Source organism: Zosterops lateralis (genome assembly GCF_965231275.1).
Source record: "Zosterops lateralis genome assembly, chromosome: 11".
Lineage (NCBI taxonomy): Eukaryota > Metazoa > Chordata > Aves > Passeriformes > Zosteropidae > Zosterops > Zosterops lateralis.
In genome coordinates, this window is record NC_139771.1 from 21,754,095 (window position 1) to 21,779,523 (window position 25,429).

Consider the following 25,429-nt stretch of genomic DNA (forward strand, 5'->3'; position numbering starts at 1 on the left):
GGGCACAGTGTGGCTGTGTAATTTTCCCAAACTCTGCAGGTTCCAGACTAAAACCTGCAGCACCACACAAAGAACCTCCCTGAACATCAGTGGAGCTTCACAGCCAGGAAAGCACATTTGGAAAGCTAACAGAAACACTCCTGGGAGGCAGATTGTTTAAGGCAGCTCAACAGCACCAAACGTGTAAGAGACAGACAGCAGTGGCCTTCTCCCAATTTCCAGCTCTCTGGTCCCCAGTCTCCCCCAGGGCAGAGGTTCCCAAACTGGGGAACCCACCTTGGACAGACAGACCACCCCACAGCCACATGAACCCCAGCCAGAGGCACTGCTGCTGCTCCCTCTGGAAATGCTGTGCCTGCAGAGCTGAATTTGGGGACCCACCTCCAAGAGAGGCTGGGAAGCACCAACTTCCACTCTGGGATTATGTTACCGCACCTTTTTTACATGTCTTTGTTGGTAAAACAAAGGGGAATATTTAAATTAAGGAGGATTAAAAAGCTCTCCTTCCCTACCATGGCCATCCTCCCAGCTGTCTCCTCACTGCTGAGTGTCAACAGCCCTGGGGACACAGCACAACCCTGGGACAATCAGCCAGGGCTGTCCCTATCCCTGGCCTGGCTGCTGCACCGTGGTGGGGCCATTTCTCACCTGAACTCTAAAGCCAAGCTGCTGGTAAATCACAGGCATTACACACTCCCACAGCACCCTGGCAGTGAGGAACACACAGCTCCATCACTCCAACTGGGTCCAGGCCAGGGAACACACCACAGCCCCGTGAACTCCCTCACTAATTTTATTTTGATACTCCACTTCCTCTCTTAAAATTGCATGTTGCAATACGCTGTTCAGTGGCTGCCTCTGCCCAAACCACCGCAACTGCCTCACAGAGAGAAAAGGGAGGCCAAAATAAGTTCTCTCAGGCCAATTTGTCAGGGAAAAGTTTCCAAATCAGGCTCTTGAAGACGTGAACAGCACAAAGTGCATCCAGTAACACAGAGCCAGAGCAGGAGCACAGGGCAAGGGCTGGCAGCCCTAAGGAGGTCAGCAGTGACAGGTACAGCCCACCACAGCCCACAGGCTCACCTGTCCACACATCCCTGTGTCCTCAGTCACTGCTGTGGCACAGCCACCAACACACACAGGTGGGGCACACACAGCACATCAGTCATTGGTAAGGAATATTCACCTTGTCTGGAGGAGGGTTTGCTGGCAGCTCAGCAAAAGCCTCCTGGGATTAAATCAACAGTCAGGACCAGAGAGCCACCCAGGTTGTAAGAAAGGGGAGATTACTTCACAGCAGTGTTGCTGTTGAGTGGCAGGAGGAACATGCCTGTACCTGCTGCTGAACTCTCTGCAGCCCTGAGCCCCAGCCAGGGGTTACCTGTGTGAACTGTCCCACACCTGCCAGGAGCACAGGTACCTCCCAGGGCAGGAAAGGCATTGCAGAGGTGACTGCCACTGCCATGCGTGGTTGCTTGATGAACAGCTACTGAAACCAAGCCAAACCCAGGCAGGAGAAAACCTGAGAGCTCAAGGAGGAGGGATCTCCCCCATCTTCCACAGGCCAGCAAAAGGGAGAGTAAATCCTGCTCCTGACAGGAGCTGAAACTGCACACAGAACGTACAAGATTCCCCCTTACAGAGGCTTATAAATATCTGCTAAGCACCATTTGGTGCTGCACTTAAAACTCTCCACCTGGAACGAGGACTAGCTACAGGCCTCAAGTAAGTGCCGTAAGAGGGTTTTTATTGTTATCAGGAGGAGAGGTGGACTGACAAATAATGCCAGCTGCACACCCAGGCACCGGCCAGCCATCAGGGAAGAACACAGCCAGGCTTACAGGATCCTCTTCTGTATCTACATCACCTCAGAGCAGGCAGGACCCCAGTTCCTGCCACCAGCCCCCTGCCCTGGGACAAGCCATGGCCTGGGGCATGTTGCTCAGCAGTTCTGACCTGGAGTCAGAGGCAGGAGGAGCTGCTGAGGATGGATGGATGGACCAGAGCTGGTGGTGGTCAGTCACACACAGGAGCTGCTGACTCAGCTGAACCATCCCAGCCTCTGCTGGGGCACTCAGCACTTGCACTCCGCAGGAACATCCCTGATAAATTCAAACTGTTTCCATTAGAAACTGACAATTAATCTCCATTAGGAATCACATCTGAACTCTCTGCTATCCCTGCCCATGGCCCAGGGCACACAGAGGGCTCTGTAAACCCCAGCTGGGAGGGAACAGCAGGGAAGGGAAGGGAAGGGAAGGGAAGGGAAGGGAAGGGAAGGGAAGGGAAGGGAAGGGAAGGGAAGGGAAGGGAAGGGAAGGGAAGGGAAGGGAAGGGAAGGGAAGGGAAGGGAAGGGAAGGGAAGGGAAGGGAAGGGAAGGGAAGGGAAGGGAAGGGAAGGGAAGGGAAGGGAAGGGAAGGGAAGGGAAGGGAAGGGAAGGGAAGGGAAGGGAAGGGAAGGGAAGGGAAGGGAAGGGAAGGGAAGGGAAGGGAAGGGAAGGGAAGGGAAGGGAAGGGAAGGGAAGGGAAGGGAAGGGAAGGGAAGGGAAGGGAAGGGAAGGGAAGGGAAGGGAAGGGAAGGGAAGGGGGTGGTAACAACCAGCGGGGAGCAGCTCTCCCCAGGTCTCACAGCAGAACCCAGAGCAGACACATCAGGATCTGCGACCTGCTGCAGACAGCTCCACCAAAGCCAGCTGAGCTGTGCCAGGCACACTTCCCCACATTTTGTTAAGCACAACAATTAAGCCAACAGACATTTTCTATCCGTTTCTGTGACTAATGCTTAGCAGTCTCCCACCAGCTCCTACAAAGGGCTGCAACTTTCTCTCTTGCACTGAACCTTTTCATTGAATGAGCTGTCAAGTTCAAGCCTTGATGCCTCTCTTTGTTAGAAAGCAAAGCTCCTCCTCTGAGCAAACCAGTATCTTAGAAAAATTGTTTGAATTTTCCCAACATTTTCTGAGCAAAATGGAAAGAGAACAAGAGGCGGGAAAAGAAAATAGACATAAAAGAAGGGATGCAGCTACTGCAATAGAAGAAGTCAAAGGAAGCTAATGGGCAATGACAAATTAACCTAAACTTTATGAAAATGGAAAAGAATACATTCATTTTCTTAGCCCCAAGTCTGCAGATCTTTTTAGTGTTTTTATATGCTAAAACCATCAAAAGCCTACTTTTATTATCAATTTACACAGCAACTCAGAGTCCCAGAAGTCAAGGAATCATCCCTTTGCCACTGTGCAGTCAAAGGGATGCACCATTTGGAGAGCCCCACCTCCAGGATCACAGAGGATCATGTCACCTGCCAGTCACACAGCACAAGATGCTACAGCAGTCCCCTGCCCACAGCAGCCAGAGGGATCACACAGGGACCCGTGTTCTGCCGGGGTTAAGGAAAACTGCAGGAAGCAATACAAAATCCAACAGCCAATCAACACAATGCACAATTTTCTGCAAGACTGCCAACGCTGGACCATAGGCAGTGGCATCTGCATAACTAAAACTGGTTCGGTTTTTTTGCATTAAAGCCACAAATCAGGCACGTGACTGTAAGGAGGGAGAGACATTTATTTCGATTTCTGGCCAGACAGACCAATTAAAGCTGCACATCCGAAAACACGCACCTTAAATTGTGCATCCAAGGATCTGCTGTGCTCTGTATTCCGCAGGCAGCTGTCATGTGGCAGTTGTAAATCTGCAGCCACATCTCCATTGGTGTTTATTTTTAACACCACCACTCCTGTCTGCAAGGCTAAGGCAAATGAGAAAACCTGCCTCCTAAAAGTATTCTTAAATATTTTCTTTCTGGTACCATCCAGCAAGCATCTCGTGGCAGTGCTGGGGCCAGCTCTCCCCTCTCCCGGACAGCTGGAGGGTGCAGAGCAGCAGCAGAAGGGAAGGACAGACCCTTGGACAGGAGAGATCACTCTGGGAAGGAGCTGGCAGTGCTGGTGTGCAGGAGAGGACCTCACACACCCCCACTATCTCTCCTGAAAGCATTTTCAGGACAACTCCTTGCCACCGTGAGAGGAGCAGACACAATTCTCCAGGGAAGGAAGGAAGATACAGAGCCATCAAGGGCAGTAAATCACCCTGTGCAGGAAGATAATTCCCCAGTTCCTCTCTCCTCCTCCCAATCTCACTCCCCACGCACAGTGTGGGCTCCCCGATTGCTGCAGCACCCGCAGGTCGGGCAGGGCTCAGCTCCCACCCTGCAGCTACTACAGGCCATCCCCAAACACCCCACCTCTGCTCCAATTCCCAACAACCAGAGCCAGAGGCTTCAGCAAAACTTCCCTGAAATCGCTCTCAGGAACTTTTCCCCCCTCCATGTCACTGCAGGTGTGCTGTCAGCTCCTCTCTCTGGCACAGCAGCTTTGTGCACCTGAGGCTCTGCTGGCAGGTCACTGCCTCACCCAGCACTGGCTGACACCCCAACAGTAGCACCCTGCCCACTTCCAGTCCTCTCTGACCTCATCCTCAAATGCATTTCCAGTGCAGCTTTGCTGGGCTTACTCCTCTTCCATTCATGCTGACACGTGCCCTGGAGCTCACACACGGGGTTCCACCTTTCTCCCTTCCATTTTCCTGTCCATGTCATGGGGACAAGAACTGTGCCATGGTCAGATTCCAGGCCCAGCCTCCACAGTATGAGGTCACTGCTTCATATTTTCATCCATTATCATCCTCATATTTCAGCATTTCTGTATCAACACTTTGGTTGTTAGTCCCCCTTGCCACCACCTCCCCTCTTCTCTATCCCTATTTCTCTTCCATTTTAGTCTTTCTCTGGAGGTTTGGGCAACTGTCTTAATGAGAGTAGCAAGGGATTAGATATGAATAGAGTAATGACTCAATCCTTGAAGAAAATAAACAGGCTATCTGGGATAATGAGGTAGCCTACATCTAATCCTTCAGTCAAGCCAGGAGAGACCAGACTGCACAACTGGAGGTGGGTGTTCATGGTCACTGTCACAGCCTCAGAGAAGGTTTAGATGGTCACAAACCCTGGCCCATGTCAGGCTGGCACACTTAACTGAGCACAGAAAAGCCCTGCTCCTTCTGCAGTGCATCCTCAGCCACCAGCCCTCCTTGAGTCCCCACAAATACAATGACCAAGTGCTGTCCTGCCTGCCCAGCCACGTTTGTTTACACTGCCCCTGTCCAGTGAGGCAGCACAGGCTACAGCAGAGCTCTGCACCAATCCCTCCAGCTCAAGTGGTCATCCTCCTGCAACAGCTCAGCAAGGTGGGAACATCAGAACCACCCTGGTCTGCACAGAGGTGACAGCAAGTGAGGGCTGCCCCACGGAGGTGACAGCAAGTGATGGCTGCCCCACAGAGGTGACAGCAAGTGAGGGCTGCCCCACGGAGGTGACAGCAAGTGATGGCTGCCCCATGAAGGTGACAGCAAGTGATGCTGCCCAGGCACAGCTGTGAGCACTGGAGCATCTCACCACGGTCACCCCAGACCACCCTGGTCCTGTAACAGACCCAGCGTGTCCAGGGATGGAGCTGCCCCTCCCCAAAGGCAGCAGCACACAGGGCCTTGGGGTCTGCCTGCCCACCCCTCCCCAGCTACAGGCACATCACACCCTCCCAACATAAGCATCAGACTTTGTTCAGGTGAAATCAGACCAAGCACCCAAATCAGGAATCAGACATTCCTGGAGCTGTAATTATGCACAGAACAGTACCAAGGAAATTATTACTGGCCCATCAGCAGTGTCTGCGTTAGAGCTGCCCAAAACGTGCTCAGTGTGGTGTAATGTAACACCCTCACACACACTCCAGCATTAACTGCCTCACATATGGAAACCATGAGGCTACAGCAGCCAGGCCAAGAATGATCATGGCCTGCGAGTGCTCCGGTTACAAACAACAATCAGAAAAAACACTGGCCATACCCACAGCAAAGCTTTTGGCCCAGCTCAGAACCAGCCCTGCTCACACTGACCCCAAGCACCCTATAGGAACAGGAATCACCCAGCCCAGGACATCTTTGGGAATACCGTGAAACCATGGGACAGTCCCTGGGAACAGAAGCAAATCCCCTCCCATGAAACGAACAATACCACAGACTCAAAGAATATTTCATCTGCTTAACTGCAGGGTGCAATAACATCGATTTGCCCAAATTACACACAAGCAGAAAGGTAATTGGCACCGAGCAGGGCGTGTTGTGACTGTTCCGTCACTCTTTGGGGCCAGCTACAAAAGACTGAAATTCAGGAAAGTAAACAATGGCACGGAACCAAGAGCCAGCCCCTTCCCCAGCATCCCTCCCTCTGGCATCGCTGCCGCAGTCAGGCAGAGACTTTTCCAGGCAGAGTCTGTGCAGACCAGCCATCACCCAGCTGAGCTCCAGCTGGAGAAAAATGGAAGCTCTTTTGAGTTTGGACAAGCACGAGTTAATCTGCAAAAATGCTATTTTAGACTGTTAATTAACCGTGTCCTGGATTTAAATGTGGTGAAGTGGTGAACACATATCCATATGAAACAGGCAAGTGAGGGGAGAGCAGAGCTGGTTTTATATAATGGTGGGGGACTGAGGGAGGCAATGGAAGGAAAAGGAATGAAGCAGAGCAGCTGAGAGTATCCTCCGTCTGAAGGTGGGAAAAGGAGCTGTCATCAGCTAACAGAATTAGCCATTACGGCAGTACAGAGTGGATTTATTAAGTTATCCAGAAATGGCCATTAACAGAGTTTGGTACCAAAACAATCCCTGGGTGTGCAATGGGCAGAAGGCTCAGTTCATTCCTTCTGGGTGTGCAATGGGCAGAAGGTTCAGTTCATTCCTTCTGGGTGTGCAATGGGCAGAAGGCTCAGTTCATTTCCCTCTGGGTGTGCAATGGGCAGAAGGCTGCAGGGGCTCAGTGCATTTCCCTCTGGGTGTGCAGTGGCCATAGGTCTCATTTCACTCCCTCTGCCCCAGCCCTCCCAGCCCTTCCCTGTGCTGAGCCCTGCCCTGTGTCACCGGGTACCAACTTTCCCTCCAAACCAGAATCAGCTCGGAGCCTGGCATTCCATGCTCAGCGATGCCAACAGACAAAACCCTCCAGTTTTATCCTTCCCCAGCACTCAGCAGGGCAGGGGCTGCCGCACCGCCCCGCGCCCCGCACCACCACCAGCCCTTGCATAATAATAATGACTGCGGGGCTGCAGGCGAGGGGCCGGAGGGGGAAGGCGAACTCCCTTACATAAGGGGCCAGGATGGATGCGCTGGGCCCCGCACGGCCCCGCACGGCCCGGGGCTCCCGGGTGGGCTGTTCCCGGGTGGGCGCTGCCCTGGGCGGTCCCGGGGGCTGCAGGATCCGCGCCCATCACCGGGGGATGCAGGGCGGTGGCAGCGCCCGGGGACAGGGCAGGGCAGGGCAGGGCAGGGATGGGCAGGGCAGGGCAGGGCCGGGCAGGGATGGGCAGGGCAGGGCAGGGCAGGGCAGGGCAGGGCAGGGCAGGGCCGGGCAGGGATGGGCAGGGCAGGGCAGGGCCGGGCAGGGATGGGCAGGGATGGGCAGGGCAGGGCAGGGCAGGGATGGGCAGGGCAGGGCAGGGCAGGGCAGGGCAGGGCAGGGCAGGGCCGGGCAGGGATGGGCAGGGATGGGGCTGCTCCGCTGCCGCAGCGCGGGAGGGGCGGGGGGCGGCGGCACAGCCCCCGAGATGGAGCCAGAGATGGAGATGGAGCTGGACCCGGAGATGGAGCTGGACCCGCCCCGCCCCGCACACAAAGGCGGCCCCGCAGCGGCCCCGCTCCGCACCTTTGACCTGCGCCTCGTAGTCGGCGATGATCTCTTTGTCCTTCTTGAACTTGCCCTGCGCGGACATGGTGCGGGAGGGCCCCGCCGCCTCCTCCTCCTCCTCCCGCTCCTCCTGCTCAGCCGCCCGCGGCCCCGCCGCCTCCAGCGCCCGCCCGCATTGGCGGCTCGGCCGGGGACAGCGGGGACAGCGGGGCAGGGCAGATCCGGGCCGATCCGATCCGATCCGATCCGAGCCGAGCCGAGCCGGGCCGGGCACAGCCGCTCCCGCCGGCGGCCGAGGCGGGGCCGAGCCGCGGTTCCTGCGCTCAGGTTGCGCCTGGGGCGGGCGCTCCGGACCCGGCCCCGCCCCTTCCCCGCCCGGCCCCGCCCCTTCCCCGCCCGGCCCCGCCCCTTCCCCGCCCGGCCCCGCCCCTTCCCCGCCCGGCCCCGCCCCTTCCCCGCCCGGCCCCGCCCGGCTCGGCTGCGCCCCCCGTGCCACCGCCCCGCCGCTCCCGGGCATCCCCCGGGCCCGTCCCCGCCCCGCCCCGCCCCGGGCTCTGTGCCCTCCCCGGGGTCTCTGTGCCCTCCCCGCACGCTCCCCCGTCCCCCCGGCCCCTCCTGCGGGGCTCCGGCTCCATCCGGCCGCCACTGCAGCGCGTTTGTCACTTTCTGTTAAAACTGAGGAAAGAAAGAGAAAGCGTTAGTTGCGAAGCGAAAGCAGCATCAGTGTTAAGGCACTTTGTTAGGGGAGCTGGGTGAGCTCAGACACTGCTCCAGGAGAGCTCAGACACCCGGGCAGGAGAGCTCAGACCCCCGGTCGGTGAGACCCCAGCCTCCCGGGCAGCGGCACACCCCAGCCCGGACAGGCGGCTCCTCTGCGGACCCACAGTAACTGAGCGCAGCCTCTGTCCGGCCCGGCCCCGCTCCCGTCGCTCCTCCGCACAATGGGGGCTTTGATGGTGTCCTGTGAGCAGAGAATTCAGGCAGATTTGATGATTCACAGTTGCTCTGCCAGCTTTAAAGAATAACCCCCAGCCCGTTACACAAACAGTTTACCCAGAGCGGGCAGGGGCACAGAGGAGCGTTCTGCATCTGGGGCTGGGGCAGGGCCGGGGAGGAGGGGGAAAGCGAGTCCTCCAGGGAAACAAACACTGCAGAACGCCAGGCCCAGGCTCAGGGCTGAGCGGTAACTCCAGCTCCAGGGGGACCAAGAGGCTCAGAGTCCCAGGGAAAGCACAGACTGTGCCAGAGCCCCGCTGGGCACAGCGACAGGCAGAGGACAGGGGCCCAGGGAAGGCACAGGACAGTGGCTTTGGGTGTGGGTCAGGGCTTTGTGGCAGGGCAGGAGCAGCCAGACAGCGTGTACCAGTCCCGGGGTGGGCTGCTGCATCCCCTGCCAGGGAATCTGGGAAGGGCTGGGCTGGGATGCTCCGTGTCAGTGCCCTGAGCTGTACCTGCAGCAGGGCTGGGATGCTGTGTGTGACTGCCCTAAGGGATGCTCCATGTGACTGCCCTAAGGGATGCTGTGTGTGAGTGCCCTGAGCTGTACCTGGAGCAGGGCTGGGATGCTCTGTGTGAGTGCCCTAAGGGATGCTGTGTGTGAGTGCCCTAAGGGATGCTGTGTGTGAGTGCCCTGAGCTGTACCTGGAGCAGGGCTGGGATGCTCTGTGTGAGTGCCCTAAGGGATGCTCTGTGTGAGTGCCCTAAGGGATGCTCTGTGTGAGTGCCCTAAGGGATGCTCTGTGTGAGTGCCCTAAGGGATGCTCTGTGTGACTGCCCTGAGCTGTACCTGGAGCAGGGCTGGGGGATGCTGTGTGTGAGTGCCCTAAAGGATGCTCTGTGTGACTGCCCTGAGCTGTACCTGGAGAGGGCTGGAAAGGAAACACAAGGAGAGTCAAGAGGTAACCCGGAATGATCCTGCAGGAACATCAGGTCTCTGGAGGGGGTGTCACTGGGTTTGAATGATCAGTACACACCAATGGTGTATCACCTCCCAAAGGAGGAAAAGCCAATTCACACAATGACCAGAAGAGTCCAGGGATAATGATGTTGTGTTCCTTCACAGCCAAGAACATTCTGGAGGGACCTTACAGTCCTGAGCTCGCTCTCCACAAAGAAAAAACAAACCAAACTAAGCAAGGAAAGAGAAGCACAGGCCATTTGACAAAGGGCTCATCCTGGCAGCAGTCACTCCTTGCAACACCCACAGGGATTCAGGGAGCAAGGACCAGCATTCCTGATAACCACCTGTGCCATAAGATGGATTTTGATTTTCTTGTGAAATTGGTTCAAACCTGTGAGGCCTCCTCTGAGGTCAAAGCCAAGAGAGAGTCTGAGGGTGTTAAGCATCTTTTCTCAGAGTGGTCTGCAATATAGTGGTGAAAGAAAATTCCCAGTCATTAAATGATCCAACAGTGCCAGGAGTTTCTGCTACTCAGATATCATGAAGAATAAAGAAGCAGTGGTGGCTGAAGAAAAATAATCCAATCATGAATTAATGATCTTTAATAAATATCAATGTCTAAGATACTTTGTGGAATTTCTACTTAAAAGAGCTTCTTAAAAGGAAGGATTACATTGTAATTCACTTCGTGACACTTTCAACCCAGAATTTTTTAATGAAGAATGGGATGGGATGGGATTTAATCATAATAAACACTTCAAGCTTGAGGTATAGAGAAACCAACAGTAGCTATGGCAACGTGGTCACTCCAGTAAGGCTAATGCAGGTTATTTCCAGGGCAGTAGCCTTGTGTGTGCTCAGGAAGCAGAGGTAATGTTGGCTTAAAGCAATTCCTAAATTAAGGAAAATGTTTTAAGCAGAAGCTGTCTTGCACTCTTTGTTTCCAGCTTCAAACTGTAAGTGTTTTATGATGTGCTGAGCATACAGCAGCCTCAGCAGAGTATTGACATGTCCAGAGACACTCACGTGTGTCACCACGGGGTGGGCAGACCCTCTGCTCATGGATTCACAGACTGGTTTGGGTTGGAAGAGACCTTGAGGCTCATCTCATTCCAACCCCCTGCCATGGGCAGGGACACCCTCCAGTAGACCAGGCTGCTCCAAGCACTGTCCAGCCTGGCCCTGAATACTTCCAGAGACGGACTGTCCATCATACCCACCCTCACACCAGTGAACCTTGCCAGAGAAGGCTGGAGCCACACCAGGCCACAGATGATACAGACACCAAGCTGTTTGTGGAAACCCTTCACAACCTTTGGCAAGTGCCAGAGCTGCAGCACTGCTGCCAGTTACTCACCCCAGAGTAACACGAACCCAGCTCTCCCTTGGTCTTTCTGCCTTCCTTAGGTCTCTGAAAGGCAGAACCCCTTGTGCCATTCCTTGCGTTGATGAAGTTGGGGAAGGGGGATGACTTTGGCCATTGATGTGTGGCTAAACCCTCTGCAGCCTCCTGGGAAGTTGCTGTAAATCCCTCCTTGGTAAAACTGTTCCAGTACAGGCTTGAGGGTCCCAGGGAGGTGTGGGCTCTGCCTCAGGCTCATGAGACCTGCAGTAAACCAGCCATGGGAGAGATGGGCCATGCAGGAGAGCACTGAGCTGCAGCACTGAGGGCAGCAGAAGCCAGCCCTGCTGGCTGTCCCCTCTGTGGGAATGCAAGGCTCTGATACAGCACTCTGGACTGCTGGGGAAAGGCCTCCACACACCTTTCCCAGTGCAAGAGTGAACTAGCTGGAGACACGTAACACAGCAGCTGTTGGTGCTGCACTACATCACCTTCATTGTTTGAACCTTACATCTTCTTTCCTGCCAGCAAAGTGCTGTTACCTTGTCATATTAACAGGGAACTGCTTCTCCACTCTGTTCCCTTTTTTGTCTCTGTAGTGAAGTGCAGTTGTAGCTTGGCACTGACAAAGCTGTATCGATGTGTCCTGCCTTTGCACCCAAAATAACTGCAGACAAAGATTATTTTTTTTATGTGGAAATGCATGTTGTTTTTCAGGTAAAACATCCCAGAAGTTTGCTTTTGATTTTTATTTTATTTGGGTCTCCAACAGCTCAGTTGTAAGTAGAAAGGTATCTTCCAAAAATACATGTGTAGTATCCTTGAGGCCATGAACATTCAGAGAAGAAAAAGAGCATTCTAAAGTACACACTCCTCTTGATCCCAGCGTTTTCCACCGTTGCCATCTTAAGCCCTTGTGGTACCAGTAGAATTCAGCATTACAGAGGTCAGTAATTCAAGTCCCTGTAAGAAATGGGGATATTTATGTGTGACTAAATGCATGAAGAATTATGATAAACAACTTGGCAAGGCAACAGCAATTCTTCCCAGTAACTCTAATTCTCCTGTAAAAGGCACTGGGGTCACAATCTGCTCAGAACCCGTTGTAGCTGCACAAGGCCGTGGTCTCACTGCACAGAGCTTATCAGTGCTGAAAAGGCTCTTGCGAGCAGCTTCCTGCTAGAGATCTGCTACCTCTGTTTCCTCAGGGAGATTGCCCACACTCTGTGGTCAAAGCTGCGTTTTCATTTCCCTGCTGCAGGCAGCAGGTTCAGCTGGTGCTTGAGCAGCCACTGCTTTTGGGAGTGGGCACTCAGCATCCCCACCCAGGCCCTTAGGAAGGACATCCCCTGCACAATGCTGGCGTTTGTGTGTTAATATCCAAGGTGTGCAGCTGAAACCCAAGCGGCTGTTTAAGCCTTGCCCATGGGATGGGTTGCAGCCCTTTGCCCTGTACTGTGCAGGCCCCCAAAGAAGTGCTTGTGCACACAGCTCTCCAGGAAAAGCAGCAGGAGCTGTTTACTCTGTTGGGCTGCTTCCATAGCTTTGATCTTGTGCTAAACCCAGACTCCTCTTGGGCCCATCCCTCCTGTGCACACCATGCTGAAGCCAAAGCTGCCAGAACCAGATTGTTAATTTTACTCCCACTGATCTAGAGGAAAGCTAAATATGTAATATTTCATATGCATCAGTCACCCCCCCTTTCTCCATATGTCATTGTTCCTCTCTGCCTCCATTTTCTTCCATTTCCCCCATTCTCTGCCCCCCAGGGGTGAGGATGCCCCACCCTGCTCTCCTGGGAGCTGTGGCTCCATCCTCCAGCAGGGTCCCACCATCTCCTCTTCCACATACGGGCACAGCTCTCTCCAGGGCTGGGTACAAACCTCTGCCATTTACTGCAGATGGATTTGCAGTTTGGTTATGACCCGGCCCACGCTTTGCTCTCACAGGATGTGCTGCTCTCCCCTGGTTATGTGCTCCCAGGAGTTCATCCCAGTGCCAGAATCAGTCTTGTTTTGTGTCATCTCAGAGCAACTGCACTGGCCTTTCTTGCCCTCATCCCCATCCCCTGCAGGGCTGAGCTCCCTCAGCCTGTGTGGAGCAGCCCTGTTGTGCCTGGCACACGCAGGTGACACTCAGACACAAAGTGACAGAGCACCTGCTGCAAGGGCTCGGGGCTGTGGCTGTGCCCGTGCAGGAGCTCTGGAGGTGAGGGGCTCTCAGGTGAGGCAGGTCCCTGTCAGGCTCTGCTCCACCACGCCCAGGGGTCCTGCATGTGCAGACGTGACCCCAGAGATGCAGGTCCCTGCCCTCCTCAGGGTCTGCCCCACCAGAAACACAACTGTGGGGAGGGAGAACTGAAATGCAGCAGTGCTTTAAAACCAATTTTAACGTTCCCAAATCCAGATGACCTCTGTTGCAGTTACTCAGATTTTACATTTCTGGTCTGTGCCACCGGCATAAGTTGAACTTTGCCAAAACAGCACTTGCCAAGAAGTGTTTGTTTCTTTTTAAAGAATATCAAGGCTTTGGGGATTTTCATACAGAATATGATTTGTGGGTAAAATACATGATGTTCACATGCAAAAGAAATAAAGTCAAGAAATCCAGTGTTTATAATCACCCACTGGATTTAAATAAACTGATTTAATTGGTTTCTGAGGGGAAGGAGGAAAGAGCAACACAGGAATTCTTGTCCCACGATTTCCATCTGAAATCTAACACAATTAGTGCAGCAGGATTCAGTTACCAAAGGCAAAAAAAAAAAAAAAAAAGAAGGGAAATCAGGAGTCAATTGAGTTGCTGCAAAATTTAATATCTTGCTGTCATCTTTGTTCTTGGTAGAGAGTTGCTGTAGCAACAGACCAAAAAAAGAACTTGCACAAGAGGAGGAGCTTGCTGCTCTTTTAACAACATCTCTTTACCCTCCCTGAAATACTGTTTATGGCCAATCAATCCCTTCCTGGGGTCTCAATGACTGTGGACAAGGCCACAGCCTGCAGGTGTTACACCTGTCACACACACAGTGCTGTTCCCAGCTCCTCTCTGCAGGTCACATGGTGGAAACTCTTATCTGTAGAACTGAGCCCATCCTTATCACATGCAAGAGACATCTATTCCTTGATCCTTTTCCATCACTGGGGGCTCTGCACCCTGCAGATCAGCACTGCGTGGGACTGTGCAGCTATAAATAAGAGACAGCTCTCCCTGCCAGTGCCTTTCTGGACAGTGCTGACAGCTCAGGAAGGACAGGCCAAGGGGCAGCAGAAGGCAGCAGCTCCAGGGTAGTGAAGCCAGCAGCCTCAGGTCTGCTCTGCAGAGCAGAGCCTCAGGAACTGTGTGTAGTTGGTGATGCTGAAGCAAAGGAAGCTCCAGTGTCAGTGATGGCTGGGCTGTCAGTGTTTCCCAATAGTTGGGTCCCTGCTGTTTGTTGTTCCCAATTAATTTAGTCACACACAATCTCCAAATGTCCATCTGTAGTGTGAAACACACTAACAGCGATTTTAGGCATTTTGGGATGCAAAACTCCTGAGTGCAGGAGCAGGTTGGTGCCCTGTGGAAGGGCCCCCCCACAGCCCTGCAGGACCAGCAAGCCTGCCCATCATGGCCCTGAACATCCCTGCACCAAAACAGGGTCCCTGCACCTCCCAGCATGTGCCTGATGTGGTGCCTGACTGGATGTGCCAGCAGGGCGCAGAACTGAGGGTGAGCCCCTGTTCCTGCCCAGCATTTCCAGCAGCACCCTGAGCCCTTGGCAGCAGTGAGGGGCAGGTGGGTGGGCACGGGGCCCACTGGGACGGAAACTGATCTGGGTGATCTGGGACACCAGAGTCTCGCCCACATCCCCATCTCCACATCTGTAAGTGGAGCTACACTCCTTCCTTCTGGGGGCACTTTGATGGCTGCTGATAGAAAGGAACATCCCCCTCTGTGCAGACTGGATGGCCCTGCACTCTTGCCTCTGTGAAGGGGCCCCACCAACTTGTTGCAGACATTCAGTCTAATTTGATTTTTTTTAAAACTCCACTCTGTTGCTCCTCTCTGCAGCATCTCCACCTGCCCTGGTATCACCTGTTGCCAGGGATCCCTCACCAAACAGACCACAGGGGCACCAAAGCCACCCCTGGGGCCATCACCTTGTCTCCAGGGCTGCAGGGAGGGCCCTGCTGGATTGTGGACGGAGCCCCCCCTTGTATCCCACTGTGCATTTTTGCTCCAATTACTCAGGTCTGTTGCAGTAGAGGAAAACGCTGCAGTACCTGCAGCTGGAGCCGGGGCAGAGGGGCCCACCCCACTCCTTTGTTCAGTGCCAGCAGCCCCTGCACTGCCGGGGCTTCCAGCGGGACAGGGGAGAGGAGAAAAGGAAAAGCCTGGGAAACTGAGCTGGCACTGTGTGCTCGCACAAAGCGCTATTGTTGGCGGCTCAGAGATGCAGTTTAGTAGGGCAGGCTGTCCTCCCCGAGCAGCCCCGGGCGGCACACAGCCCCAGGGGAAGCTGCATGTGGGGCCTCTGTCTGAACTGACAGCGATTGATGAGGGAAAAGGGGCCAAATGGAAAACACAGCTTTGAGGGAGAATTCGGCTCTCATTAGAGTTGAATGCAGCTGGCCAAAGGGGCCTTTTCCTGGAGAAGCCCCGGGCTCCAGCCACATTCACAACTTCATTGCAAATTCCAGCATGAAAGTGTTATTTCCTGGAGGAGTGGAAAGTTTTGGGGTGTTTTTAGGCGCCCCTTCCCACCGGCACAGCAGCGGCACAGAGACCCAGTGCCCTGTGCACCACAGCAGGGCCGAGACACTGAGGGCAGATTTTGTTATCTGAGGTCTCAGCCACATATTTGCAGCCCACCCAGAGGGAAATTTTAGCTTTTCTCAGGAACTGGGGCCAGGCCCACTGAAATGGGTTCAGTGCATTACTCATCACTGTCCATCCCGTGGATCATCTACCACGGGGCAAACACAGAAAACACCAGCACTTCCAAATACAAGTTATTTCCCAGGCTCTTGGCTTCAGCACTAATTTAGCAGGCGGGGATTTTCTGATTTCCTCCACCAGCTCAGCTGAATGCAAAGCAGATTGGGATAACCACAGCCATAGAAGGGCTGGAGAGGAGGGGAATGGGCTGTGAGTTCAAGGGCTCCAGGGGCTTTGCCAGGGAACTGCTCTGTCTGCCCCACGGACCACAGCCTGTCTTGAGTTCTGTTTCCTCAGACCTTCCCTTCTGCTCAGGCCCAAATGACACCCAGCCTTGCTTTGGGAAGTGGAGCCAGCCCTTGGTACAAGGCATTAGTGCATGTGCTTTTGTACTTTAACATGGCAAAATCAGGAGAAAACTGGTAATTATTATTGCTATTATACAGTGAGGTCACACAGTTAACCCCATTGTGATGGAGAGGAGAGGAGAGGGAGAGGGAGAGGGAGAGGGAGAGGGAGAGGGAGAGGGAGAGGAGAGGAGAGGAGAGGAAGAGGGAGAGGGAGAGGAGTGCCAGCTCTGGCCTATAACCTGGGGGCACAGCCCTGCAGGAAGCACCTGAAGCCAGGGAGATCTGCTGATGGAGACCTTCCCTGGAGAAGGAAGTCTGTTTACTGGAGCAGCATCAGTCAAACCTTCCTGGAACAGCTGAAGCAGCATAAGCACTTTGCTGACATGAGCTGTGTCAGCACGACTGGACCTGGCCAAGCCCCTCCTGGATCTGCAGAGGGCTTGGGCAGCACTGGCAGCAGTGAGGTGTTCCCATGGCCAAGGCCCAGGGCTGCCACCCCAGCCCTGCCTCAGCTGCAGGACAGGGATGCTGCTGCGGTCACCAGCAATCCTGACCCTTCACTCAGCAGTGGGGCTGCACCCCTGCAATCAGCACCGTGGGGACAAAAGATCTGCCTGGGGCAGGCAGGGAAGGTGTATTGAACCACCACAGCAACACACTGCAGGCATATCTCAGCCTGGCTGTGCCTGCAGGGCACAAAGAGACTCCCAGAGTGAGGCAAGGACAGCAATCCACTTTTATGCCACGTTTTTAAAGCTGTTTTCTTCCCTCTCTGACCAGCATCGCTGTGCTTTGGGTTTGAGAGTTTGTATGCACAGTGAATCTAATTTGATTTTTATCCTTTTTGTCTCCCTCTATTTTGCACACTACATTAGGCTTTTGTTCCGAGGCAGTTAAAGCAGATTTGCTGTGTGCTCCGAGCTGCCTTGCAGTGCTGGCAGAGCCTCAGAGCACAGACGAGTGTCACATAACAGATATGCCATCGATAAGGGGGAGGCTGGCACAACAGGGAGGCCCAGGAAACTGGAATTCTCAACAACAGCAGTAAAACCAATTGTGTGTGAGCAGGTCCCTCCAGCCGGAGAGCTGCACCCTGCAATGATAGCACTGTGGTCGCTGGAGCTGCAGCCACTGGGGGGAATTATCAGGGAGGCTCCAAGGGCTTCAACAGAAATTGCAGCTCTGCTGTTGTTCAGCTACACCCTGATGTTTGATTTCTCCTTCCCCTCTTCCTAAGTTGATGCTGTGTTGACTGTGCTGCTGTCACAGCCCTGGGAAATGTGGAGGTGGCCCAAGGTTTGCTCCTGCAGCCCCCAAAGGCTCTGTGGGTGTGCCCAGCAGAGCTGTGCATCCAACCTCCCCTGCTGGGACCGGCCAGCTCCTCCTGGGCTGCCACTCAACGAGCTGCATGTGAATCCTTCCCTTTAGACAGGATCAGGAATGTCCCAGCATGTTCTAAGTATAGCCACGACTGCTTTCCAGAAAAAAAAAAAAAAAAAATGCACTAATTTGTGTTGGCATCGATTTGGCTGGTTTCTCATGTGCCAATCATGATACATTTTCTTTTCCTGCCCTCCCCTAATCACTGCGGTAAGAAAAATCTGGTTTATGGTGACAGTGGAATATCCATTAGCTATTATTTAAATGTATACAGATCCACAGATGCTTAAAAGTACTTAGATTCAAATGCCTCGGGGAGGAAATGAGGACAAAAGATACTTTGTCAAGACAGTAAAAAGTACATTGTATGAGACAATCTACTGGTTTAATAATACTAGAAAATATTTTTTAAATTACTGTGGACTTTTAATGCCTGTGAGTTTCAGTCTGAAGGAAAAGGCCCACCCACTGCTGCTGCAAGGAGGGGAAAGCTGAGGCAGAACTGTGGTGATCAGATAGCCAGGACAGGAGCAAAGCTGAGGTACAGCTTGAGAAGCACCTGAGCAAACCCTGAGCTGGGCTGAGGTGCTCGGGCAGTGCAGTCACCGTGGCTTCATGCTGGGCCTCATCACCCCGTGGTGACACCACTGCAGTGAGGGCTGCACTGCCCTGCTGCCTCCCACCCCTCCTCTTCATCCTCTCTTTCCACAGCACCATGGGCAGCACAGCACTCAGCTCTCCCTGCTGCTCTGCCTCTCACTGACCCTGCCAAAATGGGCTGCACCTTGTAACTCGTGCAAGTTAAAGGACCTCTGCCATGGGAGGTACCCAGGTGTGTGCCTTGTGTGGGTTCCTGAGGCACAGATCACTCAGGAGCACACTGCTCCAGAAGGGAGAACTTCAGGTCCTGAGGGGTCTCCAAAAACACAGCAGGAATGAAGGTGCTGACCTGAAAACACCAAGCAAAAGCTTGAGTCAGTCATCTCCAAAGGGAAAGCAGAAGCACAGCCCACATTCTTGGGGTTTCACCTTCTCAAAGAGCCAGATGGGCTTTTTTTGTTCATTTCACTGCCAGAAGACAAGGCAGCGACCTTGGCTCCCTGCAGCAATAGCCCTGGCTCCCTGCAGCAGTGGCCCTGGTCCCTGCAGCAGTGGCCCTGATCCCTGCAGCAATAGCCCTGGCTCCCTGCAGCAGTGGCCCTGGTCCCCTCAGCAGTGGCCCTGATCGCTGCAGCAGTGGCCCTGGTCCCTGTAGCAGTGGCCCTGATCCCTGCAGCAATAGCCCTGGCTCCCTGCAGCAGTGGCCCTGGCTCCCTGCAGCAGTGGCCCTGGTCCCCTCAGCAGTGGCCCTGGCTCCCTGCAGCAGTGGCCCTGGTCCCCTCAGCAGTGGCCCTGGCTCCCTGCAGCAGTGGCCCTGATCCCTGCAGCAATAGCCCTGGCTCCCTGCAGCAGTGGCCCTGATCCCTGCAGCAATAGCCCTGGCTCCCTGCAGCAGTGGCCCTGATCCCTGCAGCAGTGGCCCTGGCTCCCTGCAGCAGTGGCCCTGATCCCTGCAGCAGTGGCCCTGATCCCTGCAGCAGTGGCCCTGATCCCTGCAGCAATAGCCCTGGCTCCCTGCAGCAGTGGCCCTGGCTCCCTGCAGCAGTGGCCCTGATCCCTGCAGCAGTGGCCCTGGCTCCCTGCAGCAGTGGCCCTGATCCCTGCAGCAATAGCCCTGGCTCCCTGCAGCAGTGGCCCTGATCCCTGCAGCAATAGCCCTGGCTCCCTGCAGCAATAGCCCTGGCTCCCTGCAGCAGGACTCCAGGGGCTCTGTGCTCTGTGGCACTGGTGTGCAGCTCTGCAGAGGTTGATTCCTGTCAGCTCTCACAGCTTCTCTCCAGTGAGGACACAACCCTGCATTATGGGGCTCCTGCTCCAAAGCACTGCCATTGCAGGGATGCAGCTGGATCCAGCAGCTCCCAGATCTGAGGAGCAGAGCAGAACACATGTGTAAAACAGGAACTCAGCTGAACTGTGCCAGCTGTCCCTGTGCCCAGAATTAGTGCAAAACACTGTCAGATCTAACTGGCAACCTCAACTGTAATACAAACAGCACAGCCTGCTTGCTCCCAGGCATTCACAGCCAGTACTTGTATGAGAGGCAACATGTTGTGGGGGATTTTAATTTGAAATAGAGGCTGGAGTGACCTTTCACTTCAGGTTTTAATTAAGCTCCCCTGCCTCAAAGCTGCAGAGAAAAATCCTGAAAAATATAATCCAAGAGCATGGTAAAGTCTCAAATGTCAAAGGCGAGCAAAATCCCGAGCTGCTGTTGTTTTAATTGTAAGTTTGTTAGTCCAAAGAACACAGCTTCCCCAGTGCTCATAGTCTGACTTTCTGTAGGACACATCAAATGCCAGACAAGTCATAGATACAAGCCTTTCTTAGATATAAGCCTGCATTCCATCTTATCACAAGATGCTGCATCTGGATTTACCTGCATTCAGGATATTATTTTTCCATCCTTTCACCCCCTCAATTCAGAAGAGTTACTTGCAGAGCTCTTGCCAGTCTCTGGCTGAAGGTTTAGATCCCCATTTTTGGCAAACTAGTCCCAAACCTGCTGTTCCCAGGCAGCGTGACTGGGCTCCATGGGATGTCCCAGCATGCTCACCTCAGGTTTGCTCACCTCCTTCACCTTCTCTCTGGGATTTGGCCAGTTTTTCCCCAGGCAGAGGTGCAGAGAGCCCAGAAACATTTACAGAAAAAGGCTGACAGGAGTGTCCAGCATTAAGAGCTCCTTCCTGTCTGCTGGACTGAGGGAAGCAGCACTGGAGGCTGTGGTCCTGCCCAAGCATCGTCTGGGCAGTTACTGCCTCCTGTTTCTGTAGCCTTGGCATCCCTCCCGTGTCCTCTTGCATTCCTGCTCTAAGTTCTTCCAAGAGCTGTTTCATTGCCAGTGTTTGAGTTCTAGGCCTTGGCATGCTCTTAAGAGGAGGAAATTGAGCTGACACCAGCACCAGAGTCTGCTGCAGCCTCACGGGGAAACTGCTGCATGCACAGGGACCTGGGCCAGGGCAGAGGGAGCCCCATTTCCTGAGCAAATCACCCACAAGGTCACTGTTTCATAATCAGCTTGAGCAAGACCATGGGGGAGCAGCATGAAATACTCCTGCAAATGCTTCAAAACTGCAACAAAACCTCAGCACCAGCACTGCAAATCTTTGCTCTGACATACTTCACACTAAACTGAATCCACAAATGGGTTGCTGTGTGAGTGTGGTTCAGGTTGGTACAGGGGGGTGAGTTGTTGCTCCCTCTTCAGCTGTCACTTCTGATCCAAAACAGCTCCAGTTCACAGCACATCCAGGTCAAGAAAGAAGAACCAGGTCAGCAGAGATAGTGACTGACACCTCCACACTCTCCTATGATGTGAAACCCTGGGAAATCTCTGGGTAAGGAAAACAAAGATTTGGGACAACTGGCACCTCCCTAATGCTCACTTCCACCTGCCAATTTACCCCACAAAATAAGGCACAACTGATTGAACACTGTCATCCCCGTGCAGGAGCCACAGAGCACATACTGTTGGCCCCCTGGAGGCTGTGTGGCACAGCCCTTACACACCACACAGCTGACACATCACGGGCAGAGCTGCCAAGGCCCACCAAGGAGCAGTGACCACACAGAGGTAACGGGTTCAGGACTGTGGAGGGAGTCCCATATCCTCCAACCCAAAATCTTACTGGCAGGAATTTGGGTGAGTGACCCATGTCAGTGCTTTAATTTGGATTCATTCCAACAAAGGGTTATCTTCCTCCCCACTAGGAAATGAATTTGAAGATCATCATGTTTCAGAATTTCAAAATTCCAGGCCTTGGTTCTCTGACTTCACTGTTTTGCAGCTCAGCCAAATCCCTGTCCCTGCTGAAGGGATTCCCTCCAGCCCAGGGTGAGGCACTCTGGAGGAGCAGCTCCAGAGGGCAGGACAACCTACCCAGAGGATTGGCATCCACAGCCCAGGAGACTGATGATCCTCGAATTATTGCCGTGGCTGCAAGTATTTCATACGAGCCACATTTGATGATAATGTCTGCAGCCATGTAGTCATGGATATAGAACAAACAAATCACAAAATTGCAGAAAAACAGCGAGAAAATTTAAACCTGGAGTTTGTTCTGGACTCTGCTCTCTGCAGAGTTGCACAACATTCCCAGTTTCACTTTAAAATATCTCTGTGATTTAATGCCAAAGAGCTGGGTTTCAGCTGAAGCCTGGATTCCCCATGGCTGACTTCACAGATGGAGTTCAACACTGTCTAACTTGGAAGGCATCTCCCTTCTGAAAAACCCAGTGCTGCAGTATTTGTTAAGGACTCAGTCAGATATCTGCTCAGACAGAGCATTCATCACAGCACAGAAATACCCAGAAATTCACATGTGAACCAGAATGTGCAGGGGGTTGTCTCTGGCCCAGAAGAGCATGTAACTCATGAAGAATTAACACAGATCACTGGTGCTTCACAAGACCCTGCTGGGGTCTATGGGTTTGGATTGGAAACTTAATTATGAAATCTGAGTTTTCATCTTACTGACATCATCCTTTTAAAATTATTTAGGATGAAGGTGTAGCAGTAAGCAGACATGTTATCCAGGATTACTCCTTTTCCTAGCCAAGGAAGGGCTGTCCACTCACAGCAGCATGAAACAATTCCCTGTGAGGCCCCGTGTGAGCTGGGCAAGCCCCGAGGCCAGAAGGAATGCTGGGTTTGGCAGCACAGGCAGCAGGACATGCAGTGTTTGCACATTGCTGCTTCTCACCTTGATGCTCCCGTCACAGCAGTTCCAGGAGAAGGACCTGTGAGCAGGCACAGATGGATGTAGGCAGACCTTGCACATGCTGGACTAGTTTGTGCTGTCTCTATGTGTGTTGTTACACAGCCCCACAGGAGAGACCTCAGATTCAGTCTCCTCATTTAGGGAAAGCCCCTCGCAGGGTGACTCACATGGACACAACTTCCTGTCCCTCTCCCTCGACAGGAGCTCTGAGCAGCTCTCCCGCTCTGAAATCCCAGGCACAGGGGTGGGTTTGTGCAGAATGGGCTTTAAGGAAGCGATCAAACTCTTTGTTTCACGTGGTAAAAGACAGTGCAGGCTTCCCACTTAAAAGCATGTTTAAAACAGAAATGAACTTTTACTAGTAGATCAGACTTTTAAAAATAAAACCCAAATCCTCAGGCTTCCCAAAAAAGCCTTTTAAAGTGTGTTTATGCCAGTCTTCTTTCAAACATTTCCAACAGAAGGATTTCCATTCAGTAACATAATTTAAATCTTCTCTGCAGGACATATTTGAAGAAAATCGCTGACAATTCAGCTGAGCTGTCCACTGCAATATCCAGCTGCAATGCCCATAGAGGTTACATGCAGGCTAAAGAAATTCCTAACAGAGTCATTGGCACAAAGGTCACTCCAATTTCTACCACGGTTCAGCTGTTTGAGGAGCTGGGATTTCCCAGTAAATGCAGCAGAGCTCCCTCACCCCACAAGGTGCTGTGGGCAGGACACGGTGATGCTCATGCCCTGACACACAGCCCCTCACACGTCCCTGTGGTCTGTTAGGCACCACAACAATTCTGCTGTTCCTCCCACAGCAGTGACTAACGATTAGCTGGAAATAACCGACCAGCCAGGAACAAAGGTCTCAACAGCAGCTCTTGAGTGCAGGAGATCTCACTCACTGACAGGTGCTGCTTGTGCTGGTTCAGAAGGAAAGACGTTACAGCACTTGTGTGCCAGTGCCTGGACTGCAGAGCCCTGCTCCTAGGGAAAAGAGCCTGAAACCGGTTTCTTCTCAGCTCAAAATATCAGCAATAGCAGGAGTGTCAGCAGTTAGTGCATCCTCTGAACGTGTGGTTTAACGTGACAGATGTTGAGCCAACAGCGAGAGGGGTGACACATCCTCCAGTCCCCAGAGCAGGGTCACGCAGAGGTTAACAGAGGTAAATTAACTGAACTCTTCTGATATTGCAATACACCATGCATCTTGTACATTCCATCCTAGAGAATAATTAAATTGGCTTTATAAGACGGGCAGTTTTTTTGGGTGTGGAGAACAGACTTTATAATTCCATTAGCCTCTGTTCTGGCCCCTAAGTGATACTTGGCAAGTCTGTTAATATGCAAAAGCCTCAATTTCCTCACTAATAAATTAGCTGTTAGGAAAACAAAGCCTCAGATCAAAGGCATTAGTAAAACACAGCTGCGGACTCTGAAGATGCTCAGCAGTGCCCTGGTAGCTTCCAAGGCTGTATATTCTTAGCATCAGTGGCATTTTGGACTCGGGTAGGAGCGAATCAGGTGTAACAGTAAAATCCAACAATGCACGTTGCAGGGTCACAATGAGATTATATATTCCTGAATCGTGTTTCCAGATCTGTTAAAAATGACTGTAGGGTTTGTTAGTTTTCCATTATTTAAAGCTCCACCAGCACTGTGAGCAATCCCAGTGTCCTGGCTGCCAAAGCAGATTCAAGACCATAAAGTATCCCTGGCTGGAAGAGGAAGAAATCCTGAACTGTGCAACCTCTTCCCTTCCCCACACAGGCCACGAGGCAGCACCAGGACTGGACTCTGTTAGCTCTGTCTGACTGATCTGCAGTTCACACCACAGCCTGTCCACCCACGCCTCATTCAGACCTTGCCAGCACCAGTTTGAGGTTAAAATCCCATGAAAAAAATCTGAATTGTAAACTACTTAATCTTTGCCTGCTTTTAAATTACACAAGTAGGAATCTTGTCTTTACTAAGTCGTCTCAGAGTAAGCTGGAGTGTCAGGCCAGAAGCAGCTGCTGCAGGTTCAAAGGTGATCTGAAGGGATCCCCACGCAAACCCTCACTCCTGTAAACCTCTGGCAATCTGAGCAGCAGTGAGGTGCTGCACAAAGGGAGTAATCCCAGCAGCAGAGAGCAGGAGCTAGAGCACCAGAGGGGGAAGTGGTACAGCCTTGCCCACACTCCCTGAAAGCAGAACCTTCTTCAGGAGGTCACCGGAGGGAGGAGCCTGGCACCCCCACAACATCTTTGTCTGAAAGGCTTTCCTTGCTGCTTCCAGCATTTTCACTTGGGAAGGGCAAAATTTTGATTTCACTTCTCTGCTCACATATTGCAGTAAAAAATTACATTTTCAAAAGCAACCCCTGGAGCCAGGCTGCTGCCCGAAGAACTTTAACCCTCGCAAACTCAAGTGCTGGATGGAATTTATTCAATACGTGCCCGTCACTGCAAGACAAACCAGATCGGTTCACATAAAATCCATTCTGCAGCTCTGAAATTAATACAAAAACAACCAGTTTTTGCAGGTGAGGGCCAGCTCGGAGGGCAGAACCCTCCCGGCCCAGCTCGGGAGCTCAGCCCGGGACCCGAGGGGCTGCAGGGACACCCGCACTCCCGGAATGCCGGGCTGGGAACCGGGAACTGACCCGCGGGCCCGGCAGCGCTGCTCGGGGGAATGAGTGACCTGTCACAGGGCGGGAACACGGACAGTGATGCGCTCCGAGCCCGGCCGGGGTCCGACAGGCGCTCACAGCCGGGCTGCTGGACCGACACCCGGTCCCCGCGGGTCTGTAAGGACCCACACCGGGTAACCGCGGGTCTGTAAGGACCCACACCGGTCCCCGCCGTTCCCCCGGGCCGAGCCGGCCGTGCCCCGGGAGCAGCGGGGGCGGTGCCCGGCGCGGAAGCGGAAGCGGAAGCGGAAGCGGAAGGGGCGGGCGGGGGCGGCGCCCGGCGCGGGGTGCCCGGCGCCCGTGGGTGATCGGTGGTCGGTGTC

The 25,429-nt window shown here is 53.4% G+C and overlaps 1 protein-coding gene across 1 annotated transcript in view; it reads right to left on the reverse strand.

Annotated features, from left to right (window-relative positions):
- Positions 1-7,854, reverse strand: part of SRGAP3 (SLIT-ROBO Rho GTPase activating protein 3) — a 64,869-nt gene extending 57,015 nt beyond the window's left edge. The window contains exon 1 of the mRNA XM_083869494.1: positions 7,757-7,854. Coding sequence (XP_083725620.1) covers positions 7,757-7,823 — 67 coding nt within the window. The 5' untranslated portion in view covers positions 7,824-7,854. The remainder of the gene's footprint in view (positions 1-7,756) is intronic.
- Positions 7,855-25,429: the final 17,575 nt, after the last annotated feature.